Source organism: Cheilinus undulatus, linkage group 5, assembly GCF_018320785.1.
Source record: "Cheilinus undulatus linkage group 5, ASM1832078v1, whole genome shotgun sequence".
NCBI classification, from domain to species: Eukaryota; Metazoa; Chordata; class Actinopteri; order Labriformes; family Labridae; genus Cheilinus; species Cheilinus undulatus.
In genome coordinates, this window is record NC_054869.1 from 51,763,388 (window position 1) to 51,791,275 (window position 27,888).

Below are 27,888 nucleotides of genomic sequence, written 5' to 3' on the forward strand. Positions count from 1 at the left end.
AGAAATTTACTGTCATAATTAGTAGATATTTAAAAATAGGGTTAAGGTCGGCAGAAGTGCAGCAAAAATGACTAGGTAAAAGTATCATAAATTGATTACAAATGACAGAAATAGTTCAAAATGGGTTAAAAATTGCAAAATACATCAAAAATAGCCTGGCAAATTAACCAAAAGGTGTTCAAGAGTGGCACACAAGGGAAACAATTGGCAGGAAATTTGCAAAAGGGGGTTAAAGAGTGGCAAATTATTGTAATTATTGTTGAAAAGATGTAATTAAAAGAAGTTAAAAAAGGCAAAAATAGAAGTAAAGTGGCAAAAATGGATAAGAGTGGCACAAAGGGAATAAAACAAGCAGGAAAAGTGGTTTAAAGGGTTAAAGAATCACAAAAATTGGGTTAAAGAGACCAAAAAGGGTTACAATGAGTTTATACTGGTACTTAATCACAGTTGTGGAGGGCCCATTCTCTGTGATGTTCAGGGGCCCAGCCAGTTCTGTTGTCACCCCTGTCTCCATAGTGGCCTGCTGCATTATAGATAACAGGGATAGATCTCACTGGTAATGACTAAAATTTCTTGTGTTTTGCAAGAAGATATAAATACTACTATAATAATATGTTACCCAGACCAGAATATTTATTGAAGTTTTGTGTATTTGAAAGTCCGGCCCCCAGAGTTTCTGTCCAGACTAAATCTGGCCCTTGTGTGTGTACTTGATGACCCCTGTCCTTGGTCATTATCCTGCAGCATTCCTTTTTTATTCTTCCATTTTGTCTCTTTCTAGCATCATAAACGGCTTTAATGCATTTCCAGTTTTAAACCTGATTTCTTTATGTGAATATAATTTACAGCCTCATCTCCAGAAAAGCTGGGATGCCATGTAAAATATAAATAAAAACAGAATGCAGTGACTTGCAAATCTCATAAACCCATATTTTATTCACAATTGAACATAAACAACATATCAGATGTAGAACCGAGACATTTTAACATTTCATGATAATATTAGCTCATTTAGAATTTCAGCAACACATCTCAGAAAAGTAGGGACAGCATGTTCTGGCCACATTAAATCTGCTTGTATGATTTTATTCATGTGAAAAGTGCTGGAAGCTACAGTCTTCACTCTGTGACTGTCATAAGACTTTTTCTATCTGTGCCCAAAGTCATCCTGGAGACAAAGGACTGTTCCTGCAGCCTGGACTCTGCTGCAGTACGCTCAGTATTTTGTTCTAACATCTTTTTTTAGATTTAGAATTGCAGGATGATGCATCAGGCTGTAGATGTACTGAATGATGACTTTCTGCCCTGGGACTAAGGGTTTAGATAGTTTTGAGATTGCTGGTCTCTGTGTTAAACAAATCCATCTGGCGTGTCAGGTTAGTAAAACAGTGTATTTTACAAAATAAACACTTTGAATCCGTCTCTAAGCTCTAGGTCATGGTTTCAGATGACACAGGTGCAGCAGTGCAGCTCTCATTTTAATTTTAAATCTATAATCAGCATCATAAATACATCTGTGACTACATTTAAGTCAAAAATCAACACACTGGGGAAAATAACCTCACATTGGTGAAAATAAACCAAATAGTTAGATTTGACAGGAAAATATCTGCATTTAAACTTGTGATTTAAAATTTCGTTAATCATGATTATAGTCATGGACAAAAGTATGGATTTTTTCCAGAAAATACTCAATTTCTCCTAGAAATTGTTGCAATTACAAATGTTTTTGGTATATATGTGTTTATTGCCTTTATGTACATTGGAACAACACAAAAAAAATCAGAAGAAAAAAGACAAATTGACATAATTTTACACAAAACTCCAAAAATGGACCAGACAAAATTATTGGCACCCTCACCTTAATATTTGGTTGCACACCCTTGGGAAAAAATAACTGAAACCAATCTCTTCTTATAACCATCAACAAGCTTCTTACACCTCAAATGGAATTTTGGACCACTCTTCTTTTGCAAACTGCTCCAGGTCTCTCAGATTTGAAGGGTGCTTCTTGCAACAGCAGTTTTGAGATCTCTCCATAGGTGTTCAATGGGATTTAGATCCGGACTCATTGTTGGCCACTTCAGAACTCTCCAGCTTTGTCTCCAACCATTTCTTGGTGCTTTTGGAGGTATGTTTCAGGTCATTGTCCTGCTGGAACACCCATGACCTCTGACGCAGACCCAGCTTTCTGACACTAGGCCCTACAAATTTTTTGACAGTCTCCAGATTTCATGATTCCCTGCACACAGTCAAGGCACCCAGTGCCAGAGGCAGCAAAAATAACCTCAAAACATCCTTGAAGCTCCACCATGTTTGACTGTAGGTGCTGTGTTCTTTGCTTTGTAGGCCTCATTGTGTTTTCTGTAAACAGTAGAATGATGTGCTTTTCCAAAAAGCTCTACCTTAGTCTCATCTGTCCACAAAATGTTCTCTCAGAAGGATTGAGGCTTACTCAGGTACATTTTGGCAAACTCCAGTCTGGCTTTTTTATGTCTCTTTGTCAGCAGTGGGGTTCTCCTTGGTCTCCTGCCATAGCGCTTCATCTCATTCAGATGACCACGTATGGTCCAAGCTGAAACTTTTGCACCCTGAGTCTGCAGGACAACCTGAATTTGTGTGGAAGTTGACTGAGGATGTTTATCCACCATTCCAACTATCCTGTGTTGCATTCTTTTGTCAATTTTTCTCTTCTGTCCATGTCCAGGGAGATTACCCACAGTTCCATGGGTTATAAACTTCTTGATTATATTACACACAGCGGACAAAGGAATTTCTAGATCTCTGGAGATGGTTTTGAAACCTTGAGATTGTAAATATTTTTCTACAGTTTTGCTTCTTAAGTCCTCAGACAATTCTGGGCTCTTCTTTCTCTTCTCCATGCTTGGTGTCAACCATTTTGTCTGGCCAATTTTTTGAGTTTTGTGTAAAATTATGTCATTTTTGTCCTTTTTCTTTGGATTTTTTGTGATGCACATAAAGGAAATAAACATGTGTAAACCAAAAACATTTGTATTTGCAACAATTTCTGGGAGAAATGGTGTATTTTCTGGAAAAATCCCAGGGGCAGCAATACTTTTGTCCATGATTGTAAATACTGAAACTCATCGATAAACCACGATATAAAGAAACTAATCGATGGACAGCTCTACTACCTTTTTCATAAATGTTCTTGCAGAAAAATCCTCAGGTAAAAAAACAGCCATACTGTTATTTTTACTTGATTCAAAGAGCTGCAACCATGAGTAACTCAGCGCTGAGTCTGGCGTGCGTGCTAAACATTCATAATTATGCCTTTTTTTAAATCATCATGAGTGGTTCTAAAGTGTCTGAGGACTAAATTATTAAAAATCATCAGATCACTTCGAGAGATGCTGTCATCACATTAGTTTTCTCAGTTTGTGGCGTTAGAATCAATCTTCACCCACCTTCAGTAACTCTGGAGCCTGCTTCTTCAGCTTCTCCATCTTCCACTCATTCTCACACGGGTTGAGAGAGGACGGCGGTGCCGTGCACGAGCACTTACAGTCAGATCCAGAACTGACCGTCTCCACTGTGTAGAAATCCTCAACGCGTACACTGCCGCTCCGCAGGCGCAGGCAGGCATCCTTACTCAGAGGACGCATGATGCACTTACAGCGGCAGTCTGAGCCCTCTGAGGTCATCCGGACCGGCTCGGTCTCCCCAAAGATCTGAAAGAAAGGATGGACATCCATCAGTGGTCAGTTAAAGGTTTTTTGGTAGAGATATAAGGAGAGAGCATGAGGGACGATAATATACATAACAGCTACAGGCTGGAAATCAAACCTGCAACCATGGTAACAAAGCCTCTATACACAGAGAACCTTAATTACTGATGCTTGTATGGTGGGCCTGATGGTCAACTTCATAAACATTTGTGGTGATGCAAAAAAACATGCACAGAATGCAAAAATATTTAATGAATCTCATGAATAATTCAAAAAGTGCAACATTACCTTGGTGACACTCAATAGTTATTTCTGTTTGTCCTTTTTGCCCTAATACACTTTTCTCTACCCATTCCACTCCATTTACCTCTTTTTATATGTTCATCCATATAGTTAGTTTATTTTATAACACTACAACCATTTTGTTTACATATTTGCAATTGTAGTTTTTTTATTTTTTATTTTGATAGGCTTCTGCTTTTTGCTTTTTGTAATACTCCTCCTGGGGACAAATAAAGTTTTTAATATCAATTGGGATTGACTGACAATGCAGTGTAGCAACATAAAAACATTTCAAGAAAAACAATTTTTGAGATGCAAAAGCATCACAAACAACACAATAAAAATTCTGAAGTACATAAAAAAGCCAACAAAAAGATATTAGGAAACATGCAAACAAAATTCAAAAGTTTTGCACTTTCTTTGTGAAATTCAAACTGATCAATGACATGCAAATAGAAAAAAGGAGCTGGAAATTTGAACAGAACACATGCCAAAATCTCAAAAATGCAGCCACACGATGTGAAACACAAAACAAACGCAGAGACATCTCAGAAAAAAAAAAAAGAAACAATTCATAAAATACAAAATAAGAAAGACAAAATCTTTGAAACACAAAAAGAAAACAGAAAAACAAAAATGTTAGAATGCAAAAACATTTTAAGAAAGGCACAACAGCACACAGAAATTCTTAAAACACAGCAACAAAAATTAAATAAAATTATTCATGAAATACAGAAAAAGTTTAGGAAAAAACTGTAAAATGCTTAAAAGAAACACACTAATTTGTGAGAGACAAAAGAAAAGGATTTAACTTTTTTATGAAATTCAAAATGAAAAATTATTCAAAGAAATTTAAACAAATGAATTGCAAACACATCTAATTAAACACAAGAACAACATTTTTGGATTTGGTGTGATGTTTTTGCAGTTGACCTTCAGGGCCACCATAGACTTAGTTTAACCTGTGTGTCCAATCACAGTTATCTAAGTCCCTTTCTCCTCCTGTCATCTTTACACATGCAAAGAGAAACCCTTTTGTAAACATGGCTGCTTTGTTAGACCAAAGTTTCAGGGCTGAACACCTCAGATTTGTCTGTTTTGTCTCTCTGTAATCATCCAAACCCAGAAGATTGTTTTTGAAGTGTTTTATAGTTACACGCTGAGGTGAGCTGTTCCTTCTTACACCAGTGAATGCTGACTTCTTTCAGTCATATTTTCCATTTGTCTCACCCTTCCATGAATAATAAATCCATTTTTATTGTAGGAAACCAAAACAAGGGCAGGAAAGTGATCCTGAAGAACAACCGCATGCTTCCCCTCTTTTAAATGTTAGCTGGTGTGACTCAGAGGAAAGCCTCAGAGACTTCTGCAACTCCAGCTGGCCTTTGGCTGCCATGTATGATGACAGAGCCTTGGCAGGGCCGTGGTCATGACTTACTCAACAAACAGGAAGCAATGCATGGCAGCCTGAGCCGACATCCCCCTCTCTTCCTATGAGAGAGCAGAGCAAGCTGGCAGTAGAGAGAGCTTTTACAGAAGAGTTCACCTGCAGAGATTTACTGTCTGGTTGATGAAATGCTCAGGTGGGGATGGTGAGTTGGCAGCTTGAGATGTGCTGAAAGCTCTTCACTCTTTCTATTAAAATCCATCTTCTTTGACTGCACTGGAAACCATTTCAGATTTACAGTAACTGGTTCCACCATAGCGGAACACTAACTGGGATTCTTGGGCCTTTAAATAAAGAGGTTGGGGGTTGGTGTTCTTTTAAAGTTACATAACATAAGAGTCTAAGCTAAAGAACATTCATAGATTTATGTGAGGACACACTCTGAACAAAATCAGGAAAATACAGAGCATATGTGCAATATAGTCATAACTGATACCTGAGGGTCGCTGATAACTGGTTTAAGTTAGGACGTCCCAGCTGAACTAGACAGTCCTGTTTTCAAACCTTTCAGACAAAAATCTCAGATCCCCAGAAAATATTGATGCCTTACAGCTGGGGTGTCAAAATTAGGGCCCGGGGTGCAGATTTACCTGGCCCGCAGGTCTGAGGTCTGCAGATTTCCTCCAGTATAGAAATGAGAATTTAACCTTGAAGATCTAAAATATCCTTTAAGCTGTAAAAATTTGAAAAAGTAAAGAGTAAAAATAATGAGACAAAAAGTAAGAAATGAAGGAGATAAATTAATTTGTGTTTTCATATAATTTAAATTTGCATCAGAAAATTCTGACTCAAACTTAGCATTTTGGTTTTTTATCTCATATTGTGAACTTTTAGATTCCTATTTTAAATTTTAAATCATATTTTGAAATTAAAGATCATGATTTCAAATTCTAATCTCATATTTTGCCCTTTTAACATCCTAACTTTGACTTTTAATCCCATATTTTGACTTTTTAAACACACAATTTAGTTTATCTCATATTTTGACCTTTTAGCTTCACAATCTTAAATTTGAAGTTATGTCTCAGCCTTTTAGGGGGTTTTTAATCTCAAATTGTGATCTTTTTAATTCCTAATTTGATTTGAAATTCCATATTTCGACCTTTTAAACTCATGATTTTGTATTTTATCTCATATCATGACCTTTAAACTCATTATTTTTACTTTCAATCTCATATATTTGCCTTTTGAAAACATTATTTTGACTTTTGATTTTGTGTTCTGACCTTTTTAACTACTATTTTGACTTTTTATATCAGATTTTGAGCCTTTAAACCTATCACTTTAAATCTCAAAACAATTTATCATCAGTTTTTCTCCCCCTTAATGAATTACCAGTGAAAATGAGGTTTACAGTTTATGGTTAAATGTCGACCGTGTCGGATCCTCAGGTTAGACCTAAATTCAGATTTTGGTCCCTGCTGTGATTGAGTTTGACACCCTTGCCTTACACTTTATTTCCTTTTTTGTGCAAGATTTATTATGAAATTTTCTTTCTTTTTGCAAAGAAAAAACATTTGGTCTGAATATCTGGCTTTCACCTCCCACATGAATTTTCACATTTCATTCTTACTCTCATGATCTAATGATAGAGCTGTTAAACTTCCATGTAGGGCAGGGGTGAATGCCTTGGGTTCCCCCGGGAAAGAGCTGGACGAAGTGGCCAGGGAGAGGGAAGTCTGGGCTTCCCTGCTTAGGCTGCGACCCGACCTCGGATAAGTGGAAGAAGATGGGTGGATGGGTCCGTCAACATTAAATTGAAAGACTGAATAACCCTCCACCTACAGTACATAACCTCACGTAAAAGATTCAGAGAATCTGGAGAAATCTCTGTGTGCAAGAGACAAGGCCAAAGGTCAGTATTGGGTCCTTGGAACAGGCCTGATTCTGCATGGACTCAGGAACACTCAGAAATCATTGATCCAGGAATGCAGCTGTTGTCTCTGGGCTAAAACTCATTTAATATATGCTAAGGCAATATGGAAAACTGTTCCGTGGTCAGATGATTTGAAATATGGTATCCTGTTTCAAAGCCATGGATGCCGAGTCCTGCAGACATTAACTATTTTGGAATTGGAGTTGTATAATCACAAGAATGCTCGTGAAGCAGGTGGACTCAGACATGAAACAGCTAGTATATCTCTGGCTTTAAGCTTCAGACTAATTGAGGACTGACCACCATAGGTTCATGAGTAATTCACACAAGAGCAGAAGAGTGCCAGCAAACCTTGTCCTCCTCTTAATTTTATTTATATAAAGAATTACTTGAAGCTTCGGACTGTCATGCTTCAGAGCCAGGTGGGTGTAAATGGAGTAGAAGTGTAGTGTTGTGATTTGGTCATGTTGGTGTTACATTACTTAAATTTGAACAATGAAAGAAATCTTTCAGCAGGGCAGCAGCAGGAGGAAGGTAATGGGGAGGTGGAAGTGGAGGTGGAGATGTTGGGGTGGGGGGGCTCATTAGTGAAAGAATGCAGGCTGACTGATGGGGGAAGATGTGAAGGGGGTTTGTGCTTCCCCTTCCATTACTGCAGACACACTGGGAGGGGGTCTGATGTGGGGCAGGACTCCTGTGTGCACAGTCGGGCCAATCCTGACCCATGTCAAGCGAAAAGGCAGCAGGTTGACAAATCCTACAGCCACATGAAAACAGAGTGGATTAGCAGATTAAACTTCTTTAGCAGAGACTATGCCTACGGCCATGCTGAGCTGCATTGTTCAACCCCAGTCAAACTCTGACTGCTGCATAGCAACATCAGCTTAAGTTGCTTTGAGTTGGAGAAGTCACAAAGTTCCCTCCAGATTGACTTTGGTCCTTGTTTTGTCTAGTCAAGAAGGACAAAAGCATTACCTAGCAGGCCTTTCTGCAGGGGGAAGACTTAGCTGCAGCTTATGAAGAGAATCTGAACCACCCTGCGATTCCAAGCAGCTTCTTCCTCTTCCTGTCAAATCATATGCGCCGGTATGTCCAACTGACCGTCCAGCATCTCATGCCAAGCTGACCTACCAGCATGAGAAGAGGCAACACAATTAAGAGTGCTAATAACGAAGAGTTCGAACTATTTAACGCATGCTTTGAGCTTTGAGTCTTTGGCTTTGACCTATCAAGTGCAGTCAAGTTTGGGGTCAAGAAGAACACGGCTCAAACATGAACTCATGTCTGCACAAAGGGAGGAAAAGAGCTTGCGTGCCGCAGAGAGCTCTATTAGATCAACGGCTGCAGCCTTTAACAGCTAACACACCCTGACAGTGATGAAGTGAAACCCCAGTTGTGCTCCAGATTGCTAAAAACACAAGATGTGTTACACAATGGCTGCTGCGTTCATAAGCCTCAGAGGATGGGTCTGTTTGAAAATACCCCAGAATTACACCATAAATCCTTTCCTGTCCTTTGACCTTGGTGAAAACGTCACAAGGTCGTTGAAAGCTGTGAATGAGAGGATCAGGAAGATAACTGTGGCGATGAGAATCAGGCTGCGCTTACACTACACAGATGTTAACTATGCTGCATGTCTCCACTGTGTAAAAACCCCCAGTTTACCGATGATGGGCTACAAAATGTGCATCTGTTACTCAGTGTGTTCTCCCTGCTGCCATAAACATGAAAAACCTTGTAGTAATTATGAGTTCGTGAAGGTTTTTACAGGTTATGACCATCTCAGGATGAAGCCCAGGAGGTGGATTCCCACTACAAAGCCTGATTCATGCTTCTGCGTCATGCTGTTGACGCGACGCCATTGTTGACCATTCAAAGTTCTGCATCGAGGGAACACATCGCTCTGCAATTCACTGCCATGCCACTAGGGGGGTGTGGCAGTGTGTGTGTGTTTTCAAAGGGGTCACATCCGAATCATTGTTTATCTTCTGGTCACAGAATGGCGACCGAGTCAGAGCGGGTTTGTTTGGAGTTGGAGCTCATCGATATCGACTAACAAATTCTTTTGTCGCAAATGCTGAAGTGCAGGCGACAGGGAATTTACCACACTGGCTTTCCCACTGAGGGACCTGGATTACGTTTTGAGCGGACCAATCACAGCCATTGCGGTCCACGTCACCGTGACATGTAGTTAGGACTTTTTGGAGGTGCGCGTCAGGCTATGGCATAGGGGTCCACGTCGATGCAGAGGGCTATGCATAGCTATGCCATCAACGCAACACAGAAGCATAAATCAGGCTCAAGCAGCTCCTTGTCCCTGTGATTGTTAATGTATGGCCTGTTAACACAAGAACATGTTAGTCATTTAGTTTGAAGCTCTGTGTGCTTCACTGAGTCACACACAGAGCTTTAAACTGCATCGCCAAAGTCTGTGGGAAAGTTGAAGGTTCAGTGTTGAAGGATTTGACGCACCTGCACAGAGAGAGGACCCAGTCAGTCCTGACTGATCACAGCCATCCTCTGTTCTCAGAGTTTAAGCTCCTTCCATTATGGCAGACCAGTGTTAATTTTGGCAGCTATTTTTAATTTTAGTCTTAGTTTTATTCACATTTTAGTCATTTCTATTCTAGTTTTAGTTGATGAAAACTCATAACATTTTAGTCTAGTTTTAGTCCATAAAAAGTCCTCACATTTTAGTCTTTACTTTTAGTCCAAGCATTTATTTTCTTGCCTAAATCTGGTACCAAATTATGGTAGTGTGTTCTATACACCCTGCCAAACCTGGGGTCCCTGCTTTCTACAGCTGAGAGGCAGAAAAGCTAAAGCTGCATTGTTTGTTGACAGATTTACTCACGGTGGAGAAATATCAGGGATTTTGAATGTCTGACGAAAACTACATTACATTTTAGTCTAAACTCAGTTTTTGTCAGTGTTAGTCATCACAGATCTATTTTTGGTAGTCTCAGTCTAGTTGTTGTCATGGAAAAAGGCTGTCGAGCAACATTTTTAGTCACAGTTTTACCCCCAATTTCCATATACAGCGTGCGCACTGTGGAACACTGGCGAATCATACTGCGGAGGACTTCACTCCCTCTCTAGTCTATCAGAGCATTTCCATAGCTGGTGCTCCAGACCGGCAGCGGCGCGTGCCTGGAGCGGGACTTCGCCCCGCTTCGTTTCAGATATGCTGCAGGTCTACTTTCAGCGCTGGCCGCTGCCAAACCTTGTAAATTCACTGTTGTTCAGAAAGCACCAACCATGGAAGTCACAAGCATAGAACATCCAGTTCTTTCAAAATACAACACAATGCACGGACTCCCTATCGTAAATCATCACTATATCAACATTACGTCTCATCCTGCAGCGAGAGCAAAGGGTCACCAAGAGGTCAGTGGGTCACAGAGCTACAATGGCATCATTGAGGAGGAAATGTTAACTTTTGGAGATATTTAGCCAAAGAATTTCACATAAAACCACAGATCCTTTGAGCAAACATTAACCTTTTAACTTCCTAATGTACTCACTCAATGGCAGGAGCAATAATATCATGGAATTATACTGGAATAAATGAAAAATTAAAAAGGTAAATAGTCCACTGTTGACATACTATTCCTGCGTGAACTTGCAGTTCTCCTGTGATCTCTTCCTGCTGATCACGGCTGCTTGCTGCAGCGCTGCGCTCTAGACTTGCTTCCAGTGGGCGAAGTCGCTCACCTTTCGGTCACAGCTGCAGATTCAGTACGCCAGTTTGCAGAACAAATAGACTTATAAACTCATTCCTGCTGCCAATGGCTTTTTAAATGAATAACTGTGACCTTGTTTTATGGTTTCGACTGTAGTTTGTACTCCGTATTGCCTTGTTGAGTTTTTCTCTGTATTTTTTGTTGGACGGATGCATGTGTTTGTTGGATGATTTGTTTTACTGATGACTGCTAAACAAAGTGCCCTCAATGGGGATAATCAGGAAACCTTGAACCTTGAACCCTGAGTTCAACAGACATGAGCACTTTGATTAACACAGGTTGTGTGAGATGTGCTATAAAAACAAGCCCCCCCAAACGAGTTACTTTTTTCCCATCAATCTACCCATAAATGCAGGCTTTTGTTCAAACAAAAGTAAATAGTAAATAGTAAATGTATGACAGAAGACAGAAGAAGAAACAAAAAATGACACAACAGTTGTGATAAAAAGTGTCTGCAATAGACTGGTGTCTAGTCTGGGGTCTAGGGCAGTGGTTCTCAACTGGTCTAGCCTTGGGACCCACCAAATGTTTCATATTACAAATAGTGTCCCACATTTCTGATAAATCTTCAATCATTTGGATTTGTTTAATAAAAGATGCCATTTGAACCTTATATAGAAATGAGACGGAACCATGACAATGAGGAAAACAAGACGTATACAGAATAAAGAATCCTTGAAAGTATTATAGAAGATTCCTGGGAAAAATCACATAAATCCCATAAATCTAAAATTCCCTAATTCTTAATTTGAAAATTCCTGAAATACTACTGGAGAAGATTGCTGAAAATTTCTGGGAAAAGTCCTGACAGCTTCTTATTCCTTGAGAAAGTCCCAGAGAGTAGCAAAAGTTCAGGGGAAATGCCCAAAGAAAACTCACTAAAAAATGTAGGAAAACTCCTTAACCTTTTTGGTAAAATAACTTCAAGTTTCCTTAAAATCAAGGAGAAAAAATACTATGGGTTTGGGTTAATTCACACTGAGAATTCCTTATTAATTCAGAGCAGATATAAACAAATGTAATTATATCCGTTGCAGTTAAAAGCTTAAACAATGGAGAGAAAAAAAAATTAATAGACACCTAGACAAAGTCCTGACCCACCAGTTTAGAACCCCAGGTCTAGGGTACCCTCCCTCAGGCCAGTGGCAGCTGGGATAGGCTCAAGTCCCCCACAACCCTGAATGGGATAAGTGGTGTGATTAATTGTTATGAACTACAAAAACCCTGAGATTAATCGAAGTTAAAACTTTAATCTTTTGACAGCACTCATATTTATTAAGGGTCAGCCGTTATCGGTCTGGCCGATTATCAGGGCTGATATTTGGCATTTTGTTGATCATCGTATTGGTGTTTTATTCCACCAATCACAGATATGATTAATTAACTTAAAGGTCTTCTACTTTGGCTCTGATGCTTGTGTTTCTGCCCATCTGACTCAGGACTCCCTTACATTGACTCACTTCTAATGTCCCGCCCACTTCACTCTGATTGGCTAAGATGTCACATGAATTTCAGCCAATCAACACAACAGCCCAAAGTGTAATACGAGCAGGCTGGAGGATCGAAAATTATTATTATTACATGCTGTTTTGCTTTAATCACATTGAGAATATTTTGTTTACTCTCACTGACGTCTGATTTGACCTAAACTTGTATTTGGATATTTTTATGCTTTGGTTTTGCTGCTTTTACTTGAGTTGGGGGCAGTAACATTTATGGTTAATACATGAGAAATTTCTTGTCTCATGAAAGATGCAAAAGTGCATGCTGAAGCAAGGAATTGTGGGAGTAACTTTCTTTTCCACTTTCATAAAGGCCGGTCCAGTCTGTTCTCTGCTAAAGGAGATAATGAAAGAAGCAATGAAGCTCCTTTGCTTTATTTTAGAGAATTCAAACAAACATGACTGATTCTACTTCCGGGTCATTTCACTCATTCAGGAAACTTCCTAACCAAAAACGACTATTCAAACACTCTCAGAGTCTCTTTCAGTAGCACCGGCCTGTTACATCTGCAGCCTTGCTCACATAAACAAGGATATCCTCTGCTTTTAGAGCTCTGCCAGCTGGCCGTCCCGGGACAGCTGTGTGGTGAAAAGGGCCGGTGGGGCAGGTATCCTGTGGCAAACATTTATCCGTCTGCTCCAGCCGTCTAACACAAACATTAATGCTGCTATGTCCTGCAGCTAATCCAACCCCCATGCTTTGCTTTTTGAAGTATTTTCCCACAACTAAATGAAAAAAGGCTCAATGAAAACCACTTCTAATCAGTCTTAAGCCCATCAGGCTTGTGGCTCTGAGGATGGTCTATCCCTTTAAAATCCACATCATCTCCTGTCAAGGGTACTCAAGACCAAAAGCCCGGTCCACATTCCAGTCCAAAGAGTGCGCCTGATTTTTAATCTAATTAGTGGTGCTTATGATAAACAGTCTTACTTGGCCACTGTAAAGATTAACTTGGTACAAAGGGAGAGTTCTCCTTTGGTGTGGAGATGAAACAAGAGGTCGGGGGCTCAGACTATAAACAAAAACATGGGCATTAGCGCCGGGACGCTAATTAGCCCAACACAAAGTGTATCAAGCACTCGCTGCTTTTGGGGGTACACATCTACATTCCTGCTGGGTCTGTTTATGTGCACAGAAACGCTCCCTTCAGTCAAATCAGTACAAAATCACACAAACGTTTCATGCATTCCCTTTATCCTCTTATAGGCCAGTAAAAAATTCAAGGCTATTGTTATTGTTTATTAACACAGCTAAACTTGTACACACTGAAAGGTCTGAGAGAGTAGGAGGAATAGAAAGTTCTTATGGGTGCTCAAACAATTGAATATTTGACAATTTGTGCCAAAGAGTCTCATTAACCTGCCAGTTGACATTCTACTACAGATATATGGGGGCATTAAAGGTAATTTCATTTTGGTGTATTTTTTTATATGATGCAAAATGTTGCTGCACTTTTCATTCTGCCTTGTGTTGCCATTGCCCTGCACAGCACTGCAAAAAAAAAAAAAAAAAAAAAAAAACAGGAAATCATATTTTGTGTCATGTTAATGCAAAGAAACTCCTTAACTTATGATATTTATTCCACATTTCATTTGATTTATAGCATCAAAGGATTCACAGTAACTGTGAGGGTTCCCAAATTCTCACAGAGGGATCCCAAATATGGGCCTGGGGGTGCTGGAGCCTATCCGGCCTGAGAGGCGTTGTACACCCTGGACTGGTCACTGGTCAACTGAATGGCTGACATATAGAGACAGACAACCAGGCATGCTCACACTCAGACCTGCGGCCAAATCTAGAGTCACCAGTCAACCAATCAAAGAGCATATCTTTGGTGGTGGGAAAAAGCCGGAGTACCCGGAGAGAACCCACATGTGCACCAACCTGACACGCCAGATGGATTTGTTTCACACATCCGTGTGGAAAACCTTCGATATACAGCGTTTGGGAAAGGGCAGAGCCTTTGAAAAAAAAGGGGGTGATTGGATGAACTTTCTGTCTGTCACATCTATACGGAGCAAGAAAACACGTGACGTAGCCGTGACTGAGGTGCACAGCTACTGAGGAATAATGCAAACCATGGCGACTGTAGACATGTCAGTACACGACTTTTGTTGTTTTTGAAAAGAAAACAACTCACTGCTGTTCTTTGTTCTTCTTTTAACAAAGAAATGTTGTCAAGTTCTGCTAAAACTGCTGCTTTAGCAGCATCCACAATAAGGCCTTGCACCATAACGGCACCGGCCTCTGCTTGCTTCCGTCACAACTCTGCCTCACCCGAAAGTACTCCCCCTCATCCCTGATTGGTCCTGTCACTTTCTAACCAGGCCCAAACGGTTCAGATGGGAGCTTTGCAAGATGGATTCACCAGTGAAAAACACAGAAACGGGCGTATCTATCTGCTTTGCAAGGTTACGTGTGCACAGGGAGAACATGCAAACTCCGTACAGAAAGGCTCTGACCGGGAAGTGAACTAGGGACCCTCTGATGTGAGTCGCTAACCCCTGCACTGCCGTGCACCCCCCCTCCATGGTTTCAGCATCAGATCAATATTTTCAAACCTGCTTATTTACTCTAAAGTCTGGGGATTTTACCATGGCTGTCTAGCTGAGGATGATGGCTGGCCAACAGCAGCAGATGAGGTGACAGATTTTTTCCCAGCTGAATTTGGAGCACTACGTTTTGGTTTAATTTGATTGACAATGCTGATAATACTCATTGGTTGAATATTTGATTTTATACCACCTAACCACACTCAAAATAACTAGCAGCACTTCAAATCTACCAATTACACTTTTCCATGAAAACCAGCCATGATTGGTTCCAGATCAGTAGGGTTATCTTTACCAAAAACTAAAATAGGGCTATTAAAAAAAAAAAAAAAAAAAAAAAAAATGTCTGATGCTATCATACAATTTTATTCAGCATAAACATTTGCCACTGTCTTCCTCCTTCAGTCTCCTCTCCTTCTGCATCGACACAGCGCTGCATTCAGCTCTTCTCTGATCAAAGCAGTGCAGTAGGCCTTCTTCTGTTTCAGAACCTCCGTGGTTCTCTTCTGAACTTCTGACTCCTGGTGATCAAGCACTGTGATTTGTTTTAAATCCAGAAACTGTTTTACTGAGAGCTCAGTGTGAGCTGGAGTGTTGTCTTGATGAAGAATAAAACCATTTTTCTCTTTCTCCAGACTTTTTCTCTCAGTTTTTCTAGAGCCTGTTTGTAATAGTGCTTATTCACCTTTGACCCCTCTGGATCCCGCTCCTCCAAAATGATCCCCTTAACGTCAAAGAAAACAATCAACATGGTCTTGAATTTGGACTTGCTTTGTGGCGCTTTCTTCACCCTTGGTGACGATGGTGTTTTCCAATGCATTGACTGCCACTTTGTCTCAGGATTGTCTTAGAAGATCCAGATTTTATTGTAATCACTCCCTCTGATAAAGTTGGGTTTCCTTCATTCTGTTCGAAAATGTCTCCACAAATTTGCTTGTGTTTCATTTTGATCGGGAAGAAATAAGATGTTTTGGGACAACTATGGCACGTTATGTACAAATTTTCACGCAAAATTTGGCAAACAGTTCTGCGATCATTCTTAACTCCAATTCCCACATACAGCAACCACGCCGTGATCTGCTGGCAAATCATACTGTTGCCCCCTCTCTAGTCTATCAAAGCATTTCCACAGCCGGGGCTTCAGACCCGCAGCGGTGGCCTTGAGCACCACTTCACTCCCCTTCGTTCGACATACGCTGCAGGTCTATTTTCAGCACCGGACACTGCCAATCCACGTCAATACCTAATTGACCAGAAAGGTCCAAACAGGAAGTCACCATCGTAAAATATACAACAAAATAAATCAAAATACAACACAATGCACCGACTACTCGTCGCAAATCATCACTATATCAACATTACGTCTAATCCTGCAGTGAGAGCAAAGGGTCACCAGGAGGTCAGTGGGTCACAGAGGTACAACGGCCATTGACGAGGAAAAGTTTACTTTTGAGGACATTTAGCCAAAGAATTTTATATAAAACCACAGATCCTTTAATCAAACATTAACCTTTTAACTTCCTAATGCACTCACCCAATGGAGGAAGCAATAATATCATGGACTTATACTGGAGAAAATCATAATTTACCCCCCAAAGGTAAAATAGTCCGCTGTTGACATGCTATTCCTGCGTGAACTTGCAGTTCTCTCGTGACCTCTGCCCGCTGATCAGGGTTGCGCACCGCAGCGCAGCGCTCTAGACTCACTTCCAGTGGGCATGGTCGCTCGCCTTCAGTTGGAGCAAATGCGGCACTTCAGTGTGCGGCGCAGTTGTCCTATGTGGAAATTGCAGGTTTGACTGAGTCGTTGATCATTTCCAAAGATTTGTTCATGTGTTGAATGTTTTCAGAAGCTTTTGATGGTAATGGGCTCCCAGAACGTTCATCCTCTCTGCCTTCACTAAATCTTTTATTCCATTCAAACCCACATGAACGTGACATGCAGTGTTCCCCATACACCTCAGTTAATGAACTTAAAGATTCTGCTGTTGTTTTGTTCAAGTCACCAAAAACTTCAAGTCAATGCATCACTCAACTTTTAAGCTAATCGTTTTCTGATGCTTTAGCAAAAACACGTGCACTTCGATCAGTGGCTAGCAGTGAACTTAAGATGTCACTTATTGGAAACTCACTACAGCTGTGAGTGAAAACCCAACCTTTTATGTATAACACTCAGTGTGACTGTGAACCATGTGGTTTTATCCTCATGAGCAGATCTCATTATTTAAAAGCTATACCTCCTATAACAAAATGAATTTAAAAAATCACACATTTACAGCCATAGTGAAGGACAGGTTAGATGCAGTTTAAGACGCTGCCTGCTGTGACTGAGTGATTCCAACACTTTTTGGCGTTTTTTTGTCATTAACCCATATTATTATTATCCCGATTATTAAACTGATTCAGAGATTAAAATGTATGAACACTGTCTGTTACTCTTCAGGATAACCTTATTATTCCTTTGCTTTCAATTAGCAAGGGACGGGAGGATAATATGAAGGATTAAGAAATAAGACGAGACAAGACAAGATAATACAAGACAAGACATACTTTAATGTCTTAGACTCTATCCTGAAGATAATAAGCCCAGGGCAGGAGTCTGTGTTCCAGCAGTGCTGCGTCACTGGAATCAGCCTTCGGTAATGTGAGGGAGTTTTTCTTTTAAACAACCATTTATGGTGGTCAGCTGCTATAATTAGCCACTGGGAGAAACATCATTTTTGTTCTTGCTAAACAACATGAAGTTTCACACATTCATTCCCCCAGGAATAAGGTGGATTGCTCACATAATAAAACTCTTATATTAAAATAAATCATGTGTGGAGCTTTCTGATTGTTTCTGATTATGTGTGTCTGTCTGGTAACCTCAGCTACGAGAGGAATGACGGGAGTTGCCAGTGTCTTTCCTCCAGATGGTTCCTCACTCCAGACGTTTATGGGAGGTGTTAAAAAGCTGCAGAGGTTATCAGAGCTCAGTGAGATAGACTGACCTCCTTTAGAGATAGCTTTACACAAGAATTCACCCACTAAGACAGATTTACTGTTTAGCTGATGAAATGTTCAGGTGGAGCTGGTGAGTTGGCAGAGTCAGATTTACTGAGAATTTCCTCACTCCTATTAAAATCCTCCTTCACTCAGTCCTGACAGAGAGGACTCATTTCAAACAAGACAGTGAAAAAAGTAATAAACTGGTTAGGCTGTCAGCAAAGGGCCTCTCATAGCCAACTATTGGTTAATCTGAATAAAGGAATTTAAAAAGTGGGACTTTTATCTAGGGCAGTGGTTCTCAACGTTGGGGTCGGGACCCCATTGGGGGTTGTGAGACATTGAGAGGGGGTCTCCAGATGCCTTAAAAAAGCTAGAAATATTTTTCAATTTACACCAATTTTGCGAGATTTCAACCTATTTTCATCACTTTTCCCACCAATTTTGCCACCTTTAACAAGTTTTTGCCACTCAAACCCCATTTTCCGCCACTTTTTCTGCCTGTTTTTGCCACTTCTAAAACAAATCTTGCCACTCTCTGCCTACTGTTGGCTCTGTTGACACATTATTGCCACTGTTAACCCCTCTTTACCACTTTTTATGCCACATTTCACGATTTAATATGCCCATTTTTGCCAGTTTAACCCATTTACACCTATTTCTACCTCAGCTAACCATTTTTGCCAGTTTATACCAATTTTTCATCCCATTTCACCAAATGTACACCTATTTTTGCTACTTTAACACCATTTCAGCCATTTTGAATCCCCTTTTACTACTTAATATGCCTGTTTTTTTTTTGTTTTTTTTTTTTTTAACCACATGAACCAATTTTTGCCATTTTTGGTGAAATTATTCCACTTTAATCCAATTTTTGGCATTTCTAACCCATTTCTGCTACTTTTAAACTAACCCATTTTAGCTATTTTTATAGCTAATAGCTTTAGCTATTTTTAAAGTATTTTGATTCTATTTTAAACAAACGGATTAACATTTCTAAGAGGGCAACTTACTGCACAAAAAATTAAAAGGTGTTTTTCTTTGATAAGAGTGGTTATTATTCAGGTTAAATATAAAATACCACAGCTTAACTTTACAATGGACCATGATTTTGCTGGCCCCCAGTTTGGCTGGGCCATTTTCACCCCTAATGGGCAGCCTTGTCTCCACATGACTATTCTAGAACGTGAATGGCTGTGTTCAACCACCTTCAGGTACAGTGGGAGTCCCCGGTCTCTGGCACCTTTATTTTGGGGGTCACGAGCTGAAAAGGTGGAGAACCACTGATCTAGGGAACTGGGGTTTCGTTTCCATCTATGTGAGAATAATGTTCATTTTGTTTAGTGCTCTTTTTAATGGGGAAGAACTATGAAAAAACTTGTTAAAAAGCCTTTTTGCACATTTATTTTGGTTTCTGGAGTATGTAATGACCCCAAAATAAGCAGATCGAGTCCTTTGTTTGTTGTCTGACTATGCATGAAACCACAAAATCCGTCCGTCAATCTACAACCACATTTCCAAAAAAGTTGGGGCATTTTGTAAATGCTAATAAAACAGAATGCAATGATCTAAAATTCCCATGAACCCCTACTGTATTCACAATAGAACATAAACAACATGTCAGATGATGAGACAGTTTAGCATTTCATGAAAAATCTTTGCTCGTTTTGAATTACCACTTACTTTTCCAGCCTTTTGCTGTCCCATCCCTACTTTTTTGAGATTTCTATCTGCAAACAACTTCAAAATGAGCTAATATTTTCATGAAATGGTAAAATGTCTCAGCTCAACATTGGATGTTGTTTATGTTCTATTTATGAGATTTGCAAATAATGCATTCTATTTTTATTAACATTTTACACAGCGTCCCAACTTCTTTTGGAAATGGGGTTGTATCTGAAAACATGTATGTTTTTGTGTTGGCCAATAAGGTTATATTAGGATGATGGTAGCTAGCCTGCATACCACCTTCTCATGGTAAGATTAGCGCCGGTAGCTTTTGGTTTTCATGTGGAGTCACTGTTGTGTTGTTTAAATCACATAGTAGGGTTAGCAAAGCTAGCATGTTACAGTGGGAGAAATATGCTAACATAAATGGCTTGGGAGCCATGTTTCTCACAGTGTTACACCAGTGTGGCCTGAAATATGACAGTTTTAAAGTACTTTTTCTGTCAGAGACACTGTTTGACCACCAGAAATCTGCAGGAGCGCATGTGCAAAATGACTCCAATGATGGCTGCTTGAAGTGGCACTTTTTTGATAGTCATGTTTGATCGCTTTCTCCCAACTGTTTTGCCTTTACTTTGAAATCTGCACTGCCTTAAGCTAGGAGTACACTTGCTATATGAATGAAAATCATTTTTTTATTTTGAAAGTGAACATTGATCGTGTGGAAGATTGAAAGTACCAGCATCAGCTTAGCCATGAAAAAATAAGAACTAGCTATAGATAGTGGCTCAGGATAAATTGATTACTTTCTTTAAACTTTTCATAACTTGCAGTTAGACTTTTTGTTTGTCATAACAAATGCATATTGATTAGGTAACTGCTATCAATCCCATGGGTTACTAATAATGGGTACTGATTTTAGCCCCCCAAAGAAAACAATATTAGTCCACCATGAGTCTACAGATGCTGTCTCACTAAAAAATCTCAAATAAAGGTCACCAAAAGGGAATAATAGCCCATGATCCATTCTCATTTTTAAAATAAAAGCATTGATTTTGGACCTAAATTGCATGGCTAAGAACACATGAATGCTGACAGCTCTAATTCAGTCTAAATCATTATGTCCTGATCTTTTATCATGAACTAAACATGAATATGGAAATGGCATTCTGTAGTTGTTGTGCTGGTTTCTCTGCTAGGACGAGACATGTTCCAGCTCATAACCCCTCTTTAACCACAGACTTTTGTTTGTGCTCTGTGTTTTTGTTGTTCTAGCTGTTTCTTTTGTTTTCACTGTTAATGTTAATCTACTGGCAGACGGTTCATATTAACTGTGTAAACAAGAGCGTGCCGTCAGTCGTCTCTGTTTAGTCACAGCAGGAAAGTGAACAAATGCTGATCTACCTCATTTCCCTACTTGATGTAGATTTTTAGGATGAGTGTTATAGATAATGAATAAATTCATGTTTATTTTTCTAATCGCTATTAAATTCTTCTTCTTTTTTTAACCTCCTACACTTTTATGTAGTAAAATATTATCATTAATTAAACTTTTACAAATTTTAACCTAAAAAGATTTTTAAAAACGGCTAATTGTTTGAGCATACAGGACGTTCAGAAAGTATTCAGGCCCCCTTCAATTTTTTCTATTTTGTTATGCTGCAACTTTAAGCTAAATTAAAAATTAGGATTTTTATTATCATTAATCTACACTCCATACACCATCATGACAAACATTTTTGCAAACTGAATAAAAAATAAGAAAAACATTGACTTGAGTATTCAGACCCTTTGCATACACTCTGTACATTTTTCTCAGGTTTTTCCCATTTCTCTGAATCTTTGCTGAGATGTTTCTACACCTTGACTGGAGCCCACCTGTGCTAAATTAAACTGATTGGAAATAATTTGGGAAAGGCACGCACCTCTCAGGTCAAAGGAGCTGCTGCAGAGCTCAGAGACAGGATTGTTGACAGGCACAGATTTGGGGAAGGCTACACATGTTTCTGCTGCACTGAAGGTTCTCAAGAACACAGTGGCCTCCAGAATTCTCAAATGGAAGAAGTTTGGCACAACCAGGGCTCCTCCAAGACCTGGTCAGCCAAACTGAGCAATCGGGGGAGAAGGGTCTCAGTAAGAAAGGAGACCAGGGACCAAATGGTCACTCTGACTGAGCTCCAGAGATGTGTGGAGATGGGACAGAGTTCCAGAAGGACAAACATCACTGCAGCCCTCCACTGATCTGGGCTTTATGGCAGAGTGGATAGATGGAAGCTTCTCCTGAGTGTAAAACACATGAAAGCTGCTTACAGTTAGCAGGAAACTCCACATGAAAGGTACCGAGTGTAGATTAATGAGAAAAAATAGATGTATTATTTAACTTTAGCTTAAAATTGCCAAATCAACAAAACTGAAAAAGTGAAGGGGGTCTGAATATTTTCTGAATGCACTGTGCATGTCTTCTTCACATCCTCCTAATCTCAGGTGAGTCAGATGTAACATCACCAAAATACCATAAAAGATGGATCAAGATAAAACCAATTTTTTTTGTGAGAAACAGATTTCATCTGAATGAAATCTGTTACCAGTGTTGGGGTTGTTAACCCTTAGAGCTCACGGCTATGCTTTCACCATCATGTCTCGTCTGGACTTTTTGTCCTAAAAAGCTTCTAAAACATCAACCCTGTGGTGCACAGTCAATCTCTATATATCCTTTTTTTTAGGACAACCTGAGCTTTAAGAATATATCTAGTAATGTCACTTGAATTTTGAAAAAGTTATAGGACTCTAAAGACAAAAGAAATAAACAAATCAGATATTGAAACTCAGAGATTTTTTTTAATTTTGTGACTAACAGTTTACAAAATATCTACATATAAACAAAGAAAAAGTCCATGCGCTTTTTTACAGTGAGATTCATTTGTGCCATTCCTCAAAGCAGAGACGTAACTGGTCGACTGCCCTTCCCACAATGCATTGTGGTAAACAACATAGCATTGCCTTGGGCAAAAAGCTGAAGTAAGTGATGGAAAATGAATTAAAAATGGATAAAAAGATGCTTATTATCAGATTTAACAATGTGAATTCAATCTGTAAAGACCTCAAAAAGTCACTGAAGTTCCGGGCTCACTAGAATGGCATCGAGGGTAGCAAACGAACAACAAGAAGGTCAGCTTTCAGAGGAAGAAAGAGTGTCTATGACTCATGGTTCAAAAGCTATTAATGGTTTTATAAACTGGTCAGTTCTTGTTATTTACAACAATACCGTCCTCAGAGGCCCCAGAAAGTCAGTCAAGTTCAGGGCTCACTAGAAAATGTTCTGAAAGAATGCATGGAGGACATAATCAGAAAGGCACAACGGAGAGCTTTCAGATTAAAAACAATTAGGTCCTGTTTTGATGCTTTCTGTCCGTCTCTGTCTCTCTTTCCCTTCTGAGCGTGCATGTTGGATAATACGGTAAATTATTATCTTACTACTATAACTGGTGGCATGTCAGAATACTTGATCACAGAAAGAATCAATTACTGCAGACTAATGCAGAGTAAGTAAGAGTTTGGGTAGTGTCTCTTGGTTAATGGCATTTTGAGGCTGTGAAGTTAGTCAGAAATCCACTGCTACACTTGTCCAGGTCCTGGTTCTATAACCAACAGTTTATCTTACATAAAGCCAACAGTAGCCACATACACCCTGAGGTTACTCTTGAGAGTTAAAAAGGAACAAGTGCTCACTCACAGGCAGCAACAGTAGTCATGACAGGAGTGGTAGTGTTGTACTCAAGACCACACTATCCGAGACCAAGACTTGCCCAAGACCAGAGTGCACCAAAATGTAGACAAGACCAAGACCATAAAAAATTCATTAAAAAAAAACATGACAAGGTTGAACAGTTAAAGAGCATTCTCTCTTTAATTTTAGTTTTCTCTTTAATAAATTTGACAGATAAAAACAAGGAGTCTGCAACTCTTTCAAAGTACAGCATGCAAAAATCTCAAATCTTAACAAATTTGTTCAACTAACTTCTTGTAAAAAATAAATCCTTGTATGTATTATAAAGCCACTGACAAGTCTGGAGTTATTTTAAATATCTGAAAATGAGATGTTTATCTAGATCTGTCAGGTGAAGGAGGCCTAAAGTAACTGTTCAGAGGTATTTCTGACTAGAATTAACATGGACTAATGTCTTAGTTTTTTGCAGGCGTAGCTATTTGTTGTTTTAGCAAATGCTTCTCCTTATTATCACATTAATGAATTCAAAGAATAGCAGATCAGTGCTGGTCTAGTCCGCTCATGATGGAAAATCCAGAGTCCGTCCAGTTTGATACCGAGACAAGACCAAGACATTCAAAATGTGGTCTTGAGACTGGCCTCAAGTACTACAACACTAAGAAGTGGTACTCAAACTGACTTCAAGGAACCGCAAAGTGTCCTCTAGGAACTTAGCAACACAGTATGTCTTAAAGGTACAGTGCTTAACAAATTTATGGGACCACCACCCAAAGTAAGGTTTATGCCACAGCTGCCCTAAATTAACAGCAGTGGTAATTACCAAAATCATTATCTATGTTTCTGCAATGGTTAATACACCAATATGTAGAAGCTCTTTAACCCATTTAGTTTGAAATTCCTCATTCGTGTTCAAAATGGTAAAACGTGGAGAGCTCACTGAAAATGACAGAGTCCGCATTAAAGCACTTCATGATGCTGGATGGTCTCTGAGACAAATATGACAGGTGGTCTACTAAATTTTTTAAGCACTGTATATTACACAACTTTGACTGTGACAAGTTCCCAGCAGTGGAGAGCTATTTCCAGCCAGGGCACAGTTTAGAGTGTAACATCATCTTTTGTCCTTTTATGCAACAAATTCACAGCAGTGTTTATCTCCAAGCCTAAAAAAATGTCTCGTATTGAACAGCTCTGCTATTTTTGTTTCCTCCAGGGATCAGAGCCAACATCACAAATAATTTCAGACCATCACTGAAGATGCACACATGAAAAAGGAATTTGATATGTTTATCTGTTCTCCTGATATACAGATGTTTGGATAACTGGAAGAGACACTAGATATTTTCATCCATTTGTGAGGCTAATGTGATTTATGACATTCGATGCAATGATACAGTGCCGTGAAAAGGTATTTGCCTCCTTTCTGTCTTTATTTTGTTTACAGAGCCGTTTCCAAGGCTTTGGACTCCAATGAACCACGGTCAGAGCCATTATCCACAAATGGAGAAAAATGGGAACAGTGGTGACCCTTCCCAGGAGTGGCCGGCCAACCAAAATGACTCCAAGAGTGCAACAACGACTCATCTAGGAGGTCACAGAAGAACCCAGAACCACATCCAAAGACCTGAGGCCTCACTGGCCTCAGCTAAGGTCGGAGTTCATGACTCAACCATAAGAAAGACACTGGGCAAAAATGACATCATGGGAGAGTCCCAAGGCCAAAACCAGAACACAAAGGCTCGTCTGACATTTGCCAACAAACATCCTGATGATCCCCAAGACATTTGGAGAAATATTCTGTGGACTGGCGAGACAACAGTTGAACTTTCTGGAAGGTGTGCGGCCTGTTACATCTGGAGTAAAAATAACACAGCATTTGATAAAAAGAACATCATGCCAACAGTCAAACATGGTGGTGGCAGTGTGATGATCTGGGGCTGCTTTGCTGCTTCAGGACCTGGACCACTTGCTGTGATTGATGGAATCAATGAATTATGCTGTCTACCAGAAAATCCTGAAGGCCAACGTCCGGCCATCAGTTCATGACCTCAAGCTCAAGCGCTCTTGGGTTATGGAGTTGCCAAGCCAAAGTCCAGACTTAAAGCCAATTTAGATGCTGACATTCAAGACTTTCAGGAGGTTTTAATCGTATCTAAACTAGGGATGACCTGACGTCAGCACACCACCAAATATAACTTGAGCTAAAAGCTAAAAATACAAAATGCATCCCATGCATGCATTTTAAATGCATGCCAAACAATGTCAGACTTTGTAAAACCCTGGTCATGTGCAGGCTTTGCATCTAGGTCAGACAGCAAACGTTAACCCATTCCCTTCAAAATCTTTTATTTTCACGGCCGTTAGTGCCTCACTTTAAATGAGGTGTTGGTCGCTCTCATTTCTAACAGCTAGCAGCTTTGTTTTAACCATAAACAGGGAGATCTGACTGTCTGCAGTCTGATAATGTTTACACACTCATCAAACCTCCCTAATTAAATGAAGTCATGTTGGCATAACACAGCATAGAAAAATGTTATTTCATGCTCATTGCGGCATTCATCCATGCATACAAAGCACAATTCAGAGCTCTAAGTGACTATTTATCATGGAGCCCCTTCTCTCAACTGTTGGCTGTTGTCCTAAGCATCCCAGTCTGCAGTCTGCTTCTCCCTAGCCCCCAGTTGACCTTGTGCTGATTGTCCTCTGGTTTGTTTACAACCAAAACATGAAGCAGGTGCACATGCTGGTTCCCACGCCACCCTCTGGTGCCCTCCATGCCCTCTCTCCAAGCTTTCTTTGTCTCCCATCAATGCCAGTGCAACCAGTCTGGCTACAGAGACTATGACTGGGTGTCTCCAGTCGCCATGAGGCTGGAGCTGGGAGGCAGCCGAGGGATGTGCAGTGGGGTTACAGAAGAGGTGTGTAACACACATGGATGTTTCAAAAACAGGATTTACTTACAGGGAAGTTAACTCTACAAAGACTGAACTCTTAAAAGGCCAGAATTACAAACTTAAGGACATAATGATTTAAACTCAGGAGGTTTTCACATCAGGAACAATTGTTTTGTGCTGTGCCAGAGTGCGATTGCTCCTCCCCCTCTTAGTCTGCTTTCACATTAATAAAATTGTTCCATGCCTGAGTTCACATACATATGTCAACAGTCTGACACAATAGGCAGCAGTTTGCATGTAGCTGGTTTTGCAAATCTGCCAAGAAGAAGAAGAAAGAAGAAGAGGCAGCCATGGCAACCACTCAGGTCGAACTTTGCTGATGCTCTGTGCAGACAATGGAGGGCATCCTGCAGGATACTATGGATGTTTTAAGCATTTTTAGAAATTCTGGCAATGACCCTATTCCTACTTCCACATATACCATCCAGCTCAGAGGATGAAATGGTTTTGTTTACTTGCTAGCAAGTTCACAGTACTCTGGCACAGTAATGTTCACATCCTCAAGATACCATGCAAGAAAAACATGAACTGTGCTCGATCACCTCTGCAAACAGACTCAGAAATACTGTGTGGTGGTTATATGCCTCCACGAGGTTACAATGGACAGAAACACATCGGTTGGTCAAGAAGGGCTGGGGTGGTTTTAGACCTAGTCCTCTGAAATGTTATCAGTTCATTTGAGTCAAAGTGGACGATCCCTAAAATTGTGTTTAAGATATCATGTTCACAAGTATGCACAAGAAGTTGGACATCCTAAAAACAATCGATTCAACATTCAATTCAGACTGATTTTCAATTCAAACCAATTCCCCATTCACAACACATTCCTTATTTCTTATAAAGAGGTGATCATTTAAGCATCTGCTCCAGTCTGTTGTGCATTAGGGGACAGTATGTTACTATTTTGCATTTAAAATCTTAATAAATTGTAAGCATATTTGTAGCATTTTTGTAATCACATTATTCCACTTATAGCAAAGAAAATAGTAATTTGTGCTTAAACTGTGAAATATTTCAATATGAATAAAAGTGGTGAGCTTAAGCAGGAAAGGTATTTATCAGAAATTCGTCAGGGGGGAAAAAATACAATTTTGAAAATCTCAAGCCTTTGATCATGCCATAGGAGAGCAGGTGTTATGTTTTAACATGTAGCTGTGTTAACTGATGACTTCTCAGCTTATAGTGTCAGAAGTTCTAGTAACAACATTTTTTAAACACTTGACTTTTCTCTTATGTTTATATTCTAATGAATTTATTAAAACTAAACAAAGAGGCTTCTTAACCTTTCCTTGTGCTTTATTAATTCAGATGCATTCGTATAGTCACCGGTCACTTGTTAAACCTTAACACTGGTCCTTGGCATGAGAGTAGACAATAGATACACTTATTTTTTTTGTTTGTGCCTGTCAGCAGTTGTTGGCTGATATTCATGAATGAACCAGTCCAGACGAGGGCTACATTT

General features: G+C 39.7%; 1 protein-coding gene across 1 annotated transcript in view; it reads right to left on the minus strand.

The window, feature by feature from the left end:
• The window catches only part of olfml2a (olfactomedin-like 2A), a 58,640-nt gene that overhangs the window by 21,636 nt on the left and 9,116 nt on the right, over positions 1 to 27,888 (minus strand). Inside the window, exon 2 of the mRNA XM_041787608.1 lies at positions 3,429 to 3,692. Within this exon, the coding sequence (XP_041643542.1) occupies positions 3,429 to 3,692 (264 nt within the window). The remainder of the gene's footprint in view (positions 1 to 3,428; positions 3,693 to 27,888) is intronic.